Source organism: Myotis brandtii, unplaced genomic scaffold, assembly GCF_000412655.1.
Source record: "Myotis brandtii unplaced genomic scaffold, ASM41265v1 scaffold209, whole genome shotgun sequence".
Taxonomy (NCBI): Eukaryota; Metazoa; Chordata; class Mammalia; order Chiroptera; family Vespertilionidae; genus Myotis; species Myotis brandtii.
The window spans coordinates 1,771,830-1,782,585 of record NW_005357806.1 but is presented as its reverse complement, the minus strand read 5'-3'; the positions used below and the strand labels follow the sequence as shown (position 1 = coordinate 1,782,585).

Genomic DNA, 10,756 nt, shown 5'->3' with positions numbered 1-10,756 from the left:
GGCTCTTGGATCTCTAAGGAGGTGCTAATTTAGCCTCTGCCTGAGGCTACCCAGCAGGAGCTACGGAGAGATCTGCAGATTCCTCTTCTTTGTTTGGGGTTTGGAGGTGCCCAGATGAGGCCCAGCTGTGAAGCAGTGCAAGCTGCTGTGGGGCTTTGGGCCTTCTTTTGGATGTTCTGGGTGTCTCTGACCTAGCTGCAGTTTGTTAGGTAATTTTAGATTGCAAAGGGCCAGGCCATTCATATGCAAAAGCCTCTGCCCACAGCTTGGGTGGGACAGGGTCTCAGGGAGTCAACAGGGTGGAAACAACAGCTATGGCTGATCCTTAGCCCTGCCCTAAGAGGCCCCAGGTCTCAGTGTCCCACAGTAATCGCTGCAAACACCTCTGGAAAGCCGTCATTCATATGCAAAAGCCTCTGCCCACAGCTTGGGTGGGACAGGGTCTCAGGGAGTCAACAGGGTGGAGCAAACAGCTATGGCTGATCCTTAGCCCTGCCCTAAGAGGCCCCAGGTCTCAGTGTCCCACAGTAATCGCTGCAAACACCTCTGAGAGAAAGCCGTCCTCGAGTTCCGACCGATGTCCAGTTTCTCCCCAGAGACTCGCCCGGAACTGGAGTTCAGAGCAGTCAGGAGCTTGAGACTCCCTCCAGATTGAAAAAGACAACCGTGTCCTCAGTTGCCAGCCCTTTCCGCGTGCACCTCCATACCTCTGCACTTTACTTCCACACCTCCTCTGAGTCTCAGTGTGTGCTTTTCTCTTTCCTTCTAGTTGTAGAATTTCCACTCAGCCAGCCTTCCTGTGGTTCTGGATAATGTCCGTTTTGTCTTTTAGTTGTAGTTTTGAAGTGGTTGTGCGAGGCAGCAATTTCAGGTGTTTACCTATGCCGCCATCTTGGTTTCTCATCTTTTTTAATGTACCAAATATCAAAGTTTTGCCTGACTGGAGTGAACATTGTCCAGTGCACCGAAAGGTGGCTGATTTGATTCCTGGTCGGGGCACATACCTGAATTGTGGGTTTGATCCCCAGTTTCTCTCCTCTCCCCGCAAACCTCTCCCTTCCTTCCTCTCTCTTCAGGTGAGGATTTTTTTAAGTGTCAAAGGTTTTCAGGTACAGTGAAAATTAAGTAAGGAAGTGAATCTTTAATTAGAAATTTCAAAAGAGAACTGAGGTCACAGAAGGGATTTTGTTAAAATAAAAAATTGGTTGTATCAATTCAGCAACCATTGAGTTGTCAGTATCCTTAGTTTTAGGTGTATTGGTCTTATCTCCTCAACTTTTAGATTGAATCATGAAATTGCATTTTTGTTGGTTAAAAACAGTCAGGCATCATCAGTTTCACCCTATAGATGTCATCTCCATGGGGCAGAGAACACATAGTGCTGTGTGTTATTTCCTTTAGTTCTTGCTATAATGCCAGACACATTTATTCTTTGACATTATGAATTGAAAGTAGTATTTGGGAGCAGAAAGTCTTTTTGAAATTACTTAGAGCAATATATTATTTTTTTAAATGAAGAAAATAAGACCCCAAAATTTCTTAGAATTATAGTTCTTTTGATGTTCAGAATGACATTGAGACATTATAAATAAGTCTTCAATGTGCTTTGAATATTCTACCTACCAGTAAAAGGAACTAGTCTGATAAATTTTATAGTAATAGTTCTTAGCAATTGAAGTTGGCAAAAGACATTAATCTTTTGCCATTTTTGTTGACAAGGAGGTTAACATTTGGGGTGGCAGTATTTTTTAATGGTTAATGCTAACAAGAAACACTTAATCCAAAGGAACATGGTAATAATAATACCTGAATATCAACATGATCTGAATCTGAAACATGATCCCCAAATGCATTACTTTCCTATATTTGATAAACTTTATTTCTCTATTAGGAAACAATCTCTGCTTGTGGATTTAGTTACTGTTTATAGAAAGGTGTCATAGCTTAGAAAAATTAGAAATAGACTAAGTGCAAAGATATTTATAGGTCATGTTTTTTTATTTAGGTCGGACACACTGTGAAACCCTGCATTTTGCATGACTTTCTGCCATTTTAGTTATAGAATAATCACATTTTAGTGCATTTGGTTTAATATTTTTCAATAACAGTTTATACTGAAACCTACAAAAAAACCCCAAATAATAAGAGTCCAACACCCTATCTTTATAAATGAGGAAACTGAGGCCTAATAAATTTAAGTAACTCTCTGTACCTTGGAGTTAAGTCACAGAGCAAGTTGGAACTTGGCTATTCTACTACACAATGTCTATTTTGTCATTTGTCCTTTTAATTGCAAAATCTTTGCCTCATATTAGTACCCTCTCAAAAATGGGTGAAGATTAAGTAAATATGCTATAATCTTGGTGCTTGGAATGAAGCAGAGACTTTTATTGATGGTGACATGTTATCTATACTAATAAAAGGGTAATATGCTAATTAGTCTGGACCGTCCTTCCAGACAAAGCCACGGTGGCGGGAGCCAAGGCAGAGGCGGTTAGGGGCGGCAGGGGAGAGCAGTTAGGGGCAATCCGGCCGACAGGGGAGAGCAGTTAGGAGTGATCAAGCTGGCAGGGAAGAGCAGTTAGGGGCGATCAGGCAGGCAGGCAGGTGAGCGGTTAGGAGCCAGCAGTCTCAGATTGCTAGAGGGATGTCGGACATCCCCCAAGGAGTCCCGGATTGGAGAGGGTGCAGGCCAGGCTGAGGGACCCTCCCCCACCCCTGATCCTGTGCATGAATTTCGTACACCGGGCCTCTAGTATGAATATATTTAGAAGCTGTGTCCATATTTAATGACCACTGAACAACTGATGGAGACCACAGGGCAAGACTGTCACTCTTTGACAAATTTGCTAGTTTTCCAAACCCTTGGAAGAAGCATCAAGTAAAGCTTTGAAACAGAGGCCTATTGGTTACATGTCCTATGCCTGATGGCTCTTTGTTTTTTTGTTTTTCCTGATAGAAACATGAGTTCAGCTGGTCCTGATGGGAGGAAAGTGATGAGACGGTGTGATGGACTGATTGATTCGCTGGTCCATTATGTCAGAGGAACCATTGCAGATTACCAGCCAGACGACAAGGTGATGCAAGAGTTAAATATCTTACATGTTGAATTATTTTGTCTTACTAAGACTCTTCAGAGTATTCTTGAAGTAATAGTTTGGGTTTAGTTTTATTCCTTAACTCATTTACTGAGCTGAGGATTTCCCATACACACTTAAAAATATTAAAATATATCAAACCCAATTTTTTTCTGTTTTCCAGACTTAAATTCCAACTATCCCTTTAACAGCTCTGCATAGATATTTGAAAGGAGCCCAAATGCTCCATGTTCAGCAATGAACTTAAATTCATCCCTTCCCTCCTCCCAAACTTGCTCCTTCTCTGTGTAATCTTTCTTCATAATCACCACCATCCACCAAATAAAAACAGAAATATGGGTAATGTCTCACTGCCTCTCCTCACACCCCACAGCACTATGTTTGTGATCATTGATGGTCTAGCCTTAGCCTTTCCGGCCATACTCATTCTATTCCCCCAGGTTCCCTATAGTCCAAGCATCCAGTAAACCTTGTAAGATCTAAAGCCTAATAAGTCCTGTGATATCACACTTGCAAAGGGATGTCTATATGTATCTGATTAATATTTGTGTGTTTTCTCAGGCCACGGAGAACTGTGTGTGCATTCTTCATAACCTCTCCTACCAGCTGGAGGCAGAGCTCCCAGAGAAATATTCCCAAAGTAACTATATTCAAAACCGGAATATCCAGATGGACAACAACAAAAGTATTGGGTGTTTTGGCAATCGAAGCAGGAAAGTAAAAGAGGTATGTTGGGAGGGCTTTGAAAGAAAAAGTGGTTATGTATGTACATTTCCATGTACTTAGTATACTAGGGTTGGCAAAAGTAGGTTTCCAGTTGTGAGTACACAAAGCATAGGTTTTATTCTTGTATTATTATTTATTAATTATTGAATTAATTTTCATATGAACAATTGTAGACCTACTTTTGCTCACCCCTTATGTCAGGCATTATTTTGAGTTCTTTTGATCCTTACATCAACCCTACAATGTGTGTATGATTAATACCCTCATATATTGAAGAGAAAACAGAGGTACAAAAAGGTTAATCAGTTTTCCCAGAATTATTCAGCAAATTAATAGAGGGGATGAGATTCAGTTCCAGGCAATCTGGCTCTAGATTTGCATTGTTAGCCATTAAAACTGTACTGCTTTATGTCCTATTGCTTAGGAAATAGGCTTAATGCACCATGGCCAACGGTATATAAATAGTTTCAACATTTAAAAACAGCCCAGATATTCAGATTTGGACATTCTAAAAACAAACTTCGGACATCCTAAACGCAAATCTGTAGGAAGGAATACTGTTCACACTGAAAGAATGTGACCTCTCTACTCCTCGGGGTGTCGTGGTGTTTGTGAACTTGGAGAACAACTGGTAAATTTAGAATCCTGATGTGATCCCGGACACTTCACTGGACTCGGAGGGAAGAGGCCTGTGTTTCTTATCTTCAGAGCGTTTGTGCCTAATTTAGCTTTCGTTCACCAGCAGCCTGGAAACTGTTCTAGGGCAGCCTATGCTTTATACTCTGAGTTCTTTCTCACAGTGAAATGGAAAGTTGAGGGTATGGGATGTTGCTAGGCAAAAATGGTCATCATGGACTAAAAGTGAAGTGATTGGGAATCATACATATTTGCATTTTCATTTCCATTTCAGGGGCTTCTTACTATACAAATCATGAGTCTCTCTAGACTAGTCAGTGTTCCGAGTCTCTTGGTTTGGGTGTGGAATTGTAGAAATCCCTTGAAGGCATTAATTCTAGATCTTATCGTGTGTGTGGTTAGCAATACCAGGACATGCCGATGCTCGAAGAAAAGAGCAACCCCAAGGGTGTGGAGTGGCTGTGGCACTCCATCGTGACCCGGATGTATTTGTCCTTGATCGCCAAAAGTGGCCGAAGCTACACCCAGGAAGCATCTTTGGGAGCTCTCCAGAATCTCACGGCAGGAAGTGGCCCAGTGAGTATCATGCCTGTTTTCCTACTTTGTAAAGTAATGCCATTATAGACATACCTACATTAGGTTTTTGTTATGCTTAGATGGTGTGATTAAAAACAATATTTGGTTTTTTAATTTCTAAAAAGAATCACTGAATAGAAAAACATGAGAAGCAAGCCATTATACATAATTCCAGAAAAAATCCACTCCATAAACCTTGTGTTTCTAACTGACCTTTAGGAAGCCTAGGAACTGTGAGGTAATTGATGTGGTCATCTATAATGGATAGACGGATAGGAGGAGGAGAAGGCTCTAAAGCAGTGGATGTTGGGAAAGGACCAATAGGTCTTGAGATGACAAAGAAAATGCTGTGTGAGTGACAGAGCTGGATAGCAGTGACTCAGGAGAGCAGAGTTTTGCATATGAGGAAAGACAAATATCTAGATGAGCCATTGGGAAGAGAGAGGAATCCTAAGCCCACCTCTGTGCCTGAGACATGGGGGTTGTACTGAATAAATTGCCTCCTGTCTAGAATGGCTTCAGGGGAGGATTCTTCTCAGTGGTTATTGAACTTTTTTGAGTCAAGGAGACTGAGTATCTAATAAAAGTTATGGACCCTTTCCCTGAGAAAGGTAAACACAAGAATAGTTTTAAGGGCCACCTGTCCCCTCCCTGAAATCTATATTGGGCCCTATATTAAGAGCCCCTGTTCTAAAAGGTACAGTGGAGAATGTAAGGACAGCAATCTGTAGAGGGGGGGGAACAAGCTGGGTTTGAATAAGATAAACAGAGAAGATACACCCTGAAGAATGGTCATGAATTGCAGAAATTTCTGGCATGGTGACCTCAAATTAGCTTCGAATAGAACTCTATAAAGTTGCCGACACACAAGCTAAGGCATTTGTTGAGGTCCAGCCCCAGCAGGTCCAGGGGTTTCCAAAGGTGTGGACAGAGTCGGCGAAGAAGGAATGACATGGAAGCAGCGTTCAGGTGATCAGCATAGTTGGGTTCTCCCTTTAGTGTCCTCTTACATCTATATTTATACTATTTGATCCTATAAGCATGCCTCTATAATCACACCGTGGTATGTTTTGGGTAACGTTCTACAGTTCCTTGTTTCTTATCTGACCTTTGCCAAAAATCCTGTCTCTAGTTCTGTTGATTTTAATCTTGTCTAGGTTAATCTCTCTGTTCCATTACAAGGGCTATTCCAAGGTCACTGCTCTACTGATAGGCTGTAAGGAAGTGACTGAAGGAGATTATCCTACCCAGTAAAGGTTATGTCCTCCCAGCCTCGCTGCTTGCCTTCCCTGGGACTGCCCTGTGTCGGTGGGTCTCCAGGGGTATAGGCTTTGGTGCTTTCCCTGGTGGGCAGACCCCTGGGGATGTGGGCCCAACAAGTCCCAAATTTATTGCCAACAGTCTTAGTCCAAGTTCTTCATAAGTAGTACATGGTATTTCTGTAACACTAGGGGGATTTACTGATTTATTCTCTTCCTTAGTCCTGTTAACCCCTAACCTGGGGAAACAACCTTTCTTGGGGAGGTGGTCCTGGTTAAAACACATAGCGCTTAAGAGGGGGAGCGAACATATGTCATATACGCCAGGTCCCTTGAAACATAAGCTGTGCAGATGTTTCTTCCCTGCAGCAACTGCGTCAAGCAGCAAGGGTGGGTCGGCTTCCAGCAGGCATTGGCATTGTTGGAGGTTTGCTGGTGCTAGGAAGGGCCTAGTCGGAACTCAGATGCCCTGTGAAAGCAGACGACCAGCCTAATTCTAGAGATTTGCCTCTAGAGGACCTGGTCCTACAACTAGCATATGAGCCTCTGACACAGAGCATAGACTTACAGATGGTCTGACTAGCAATGCATTTCTTTTTTTAAAAGCCCAGTGTCTCTTTCATAATAAACTGGTTTTTTTGGAAACAAATAACTTGATTAAAATATGTAAAATGCCAAAATTTGAACAAGACGAAACAGAAAAGACGACTAAGCCAACAACCAATAAATGTAACTTTGATTCTACAACTGTGATACCAAAACATTGTCTTTATCATGTTCATTTCACAGTGATGAACTGAAACTGTGAATAAAGGGCGGACTGATCAATAGGAAGGAAAGGCAAAGACAGGCCCATTTTATTTATAAACAGAAGCAAAAATTATAGCTAACCAAACCCAATGCTATATTAAAAAACACTGCATAAACTGTTTTTACCCAGTAATTCATTTGAAACCCTAATAAGGATTTAAAGACAGTATCTTCAGGCTGATTTAGTCCCAGTTCTAGTTTTGAAAATGTCTTGCTCAATCTCTAGCCATCGACAAACAGCATTATTGTGAAGTCAAATGCAATAGTATTTATAGGATGTGTCCCACGAAACAGATGCCGATGTCAGTGGCGCAGACTGTGGTCCAGAAGGAAAACGGCCTGCAGCACATCCGGAAGATGCTGCACGTTGGTGACCCAAGTGTGAAAAAGACCGCAGTCTCCCTGCTGAGGAATCTGTCTCGGAACCTTTCCCTGTGCAATGAAATTGGTGAGTCAGTAAGAATGGCTGCATGTAGTATGACCATGTTGGAAATACAAGTGCAATAAAACATTGTCCTTATCGCATTCTTTTTACAATGATGGGCTGAAAATGTGAATAAAGAGCAAAATGTGATAGCTAGGCCTGACTTTTGTGCACCAAGGCATCAAGGGTAGGTTTTCTAACTGGGTCTCCACAAGGATTTTTCTTCATATCCAGCATCTCTGTTTGTTCATTTTAATTACTGCAGAAGATTCAGCATGGATGGTGTTAGAATAAATACAATGAAACATATTTGCTTCTTTTTATGAAAGTCTGTATTGACAAGGATGATAACTATGTTATATACTATCACATAACAATGTTTTATTTACTTGCTTAATACTTAGAAAAATCTGATAACTCTGAATTAAGTAAAAAAACTATAAAATGACATAATGGGAAGATAACGTCAAAATTAAGTATGCTTCCTAATGCTCTATAAAGTAGTCATTTCACTAAAATTATAAACAAATTTTTGTGGGTTTATTTAATGGAGTGGATTATTCTAAAATTACACACACACACACACAGCATGAGAGATACTGAAGTCTGTGGTTATGTTTTAATAATGTCATTTCCAAAGGCAGGAGGCAGCCCAACACTGGACAGGTGGTTTCATGCCCATTATAAATATAACGAGCCTGGAAATTTTTCGGTGGATCTAAAAGAAACTTTGCCATCGGCACTTTCAACATTATGGGAGTGTTCCCATTGTCTCCTGTGGGCTTTTGTGCTCCACTTCAATTGGGTGTATAATCCTTTGACTTTTTTTCTTTTCCCAAATAAAACGTTGACTCCATCTTTAAAACTTTGCTGATGAAATAACTGCACTCTACACATTATGCATGTGCCTTCCAGGCAGAAGTGCTGCAGGTCTCGGCGCAGGTCCTCTAACTGTGGGCAGATGAAGCGGTAGCTCCACAGTTTATGGAAGATGATTTCACTAATAAACCGCCCCGCATGTTAAGGGCAATAGTGAGATGAGGCTTCAGCAAGATAAATACAGTTTTTAAATTTTAAATTGGCTTTATGTCAAATGTATAATTTGAGTAAAAGGACCTGTCTTGGTTCAGAGTATTAATAGCCAGGAATAAATGAAATCACTTTGAAATGCATGTTTTGTGTTTCTCATGAGAGACTTCAAGGCCAGGTAAGACTTTCCATGTGTTGGCCCAGAATGCAATCATCACATGTTACTTAGATTTAAAGAAATAAATGTAATAGACAACTTAGTGCGGTGACGGAGTAATAGGCCTCCTGCAGAGGACATGGACCTGCATCCTGCAGTGCCACCAAGGTCACCGTGACTGGTCATTTAACTGCTCCAAACAGGGAGAGATTAGTAATCACTACCTAACAGTGTTTTCCCAGGATCAGGTAACAACGAACAGTATGTGCAAGCAACAGGAAGTATTGGACACTTCTCTAGGATCTCAATTCACATTCATTCCTTGTTGCAGAATTTTCAAACATCCATGCCTTGGCTTGGGTTTTTAGCCATTACAGTAGGTCCTGGGTTACGTCGGAGATCCGTTCCTACGGCGCGACATAAGGCGATTTTCGCCGTAAGTCAGAACCCACCTACATAAGCACCTACGTCACTCCCATGGAGCACATACACAGCAGTAATGAAGTGAAACAGTAAAAAAAATTTTTAAAAAAGATAACAACTCCTGACCTTTACTTGTGGCAAATAAATAATAAAAAACATAAAGCACATATGTACATACGTTGAAATGACAGAACTTTTTTTTTCATAAATAAATGAGAGATGGCGATGTAACCACAAAACGACACACGTCGAGTCTGACGTAACCCAAGGACTGTCTGTGCATAAAATCTCCCTCAACTATATGACATTAAGCTATAACCTTCCTATATCATGATAAGGCCTTTAATTTTAGATTTCACTATTAAAGATCCAATTTTAATTGTCCCAAAGTGAATGAGTGAATGTATTTATGGAGGCCCACTGTGTGTGTGTGTGTGAGAGAGAGAGAGAGAGAGAGAGAGAGAGAACACAGGGTGGGGCAAAATAGTTTTACAGTTGTGAGTACACAAAAAAATTTATTCTTGTATTATAATAAGAGAGGAAGAGAAATACAGGGAGACCCTTTCTATATTGTAGTGTTATGCTTTGTCATGTAAGCAGTTATATTTTCTAAGAAAAACAAACATGATACAAAGTGTTAAAGACTCTATCTTCTCTAATTCTCACTCCTTAGACATGACCCTACCTTTCCACCTTAAAATTGATCTACAGAAGTGGACTTGCTGGTGGTGGTGAGGGGGAAAGGTGGGGCTCACTCATCAGTGATTGTTCTCACTGTGGGCAGCCCCGGTCTCAGCAGCCACCACCGCACCTTGCAGAGAGATTGAGCATTTCTGTTGTGATTGTCACAGACTTACTTTTATGTTTTCAACCTAAATTCAGTGGAAGGAAATTTCATGTTCTCAAGGCCTTTAGTTCTATGGTTTAACTTATTAAAAAGAGGAAACCTTCTCATAGTAATTCATCTGTGTTGAGAGCTTACTAGGCACAGGGTATTATGATGCAGTAACACATGTGAACTTATTTAATCCCTCAAAACAACCCTGTGAAGTAAATACTATTATTACACACCCACTTTACAAATTAGGGAAAACCAAGCATAGAGAGGTTAAGTAGCTTACCCAGACTACACAGCCATTAAGTGGCAGAGACAGGATTGAAACTAAAGAGGTGTGGCCTCGGAGGATGAGATCTAAGCCCTTCACACTCTGCTGTGATGCTGAAACACAGTCAAAAAGGAAGTGTTCCGGCCTTTGAGTAGAAGGTATGCCTTTGCTGTCAGGGGGGCCCAGGTGTCATCAAAGGATGACATTGTTCAGTTCCTTTTATCGAAGATCTCTGTTATAGGCATGGCAGTCGAAGATAGACATCCGCAAACAAATACTATGACTGTCGTCAAGGGACCCGTAGCCACATCTGGAATTCATGTAACTGATCACAATGTAGACTCATAGAGAGAGAAGTACAGTTCAAGGTGCCACATAAACTCAGATGAAAAATAATAAAATTAAGCAGAAGTATTTGTTTTAAACTACAATAAACACAACACTGTATTAAAGAGCTCTGAGGAGCTACAAAAGCAAGAGAAATATGTTCCATATCTTTTTTTAAAATAAAT

General features: G+C 40.9%; 1 protein-coding gene across 1 annotated transcript in view; it reads left to right on the top strand.

Annotated features, from left to right (window-relative positions):
• Positions 1-10,756, top strand: part of PKP2 (plakophilin 2) — a 73,210-nt gene that overhangs the window by 51,718 nt on the left and 10,736 nt on the right. Inside the window, exons 9-12 of the mRNA XM_014539241.1 lie at positions 2,960-3,077; positions 3,660-3,824; positions 4,863-5,036; positions 7,400-7,553. Coding sequence (XP_014394727.1) covers positions 2,960-3,077; positions 3,660-3,824; positions 4,863-5,036; positions 7,400-7,553 — 611 coding nt within the window. The remainder of the gene's footprint in view (positions 1-2,959; positions 3,078-3,659; positions 3,825-4,862; positions 5,037-7,399; positions 7,554-10,756) is intronic.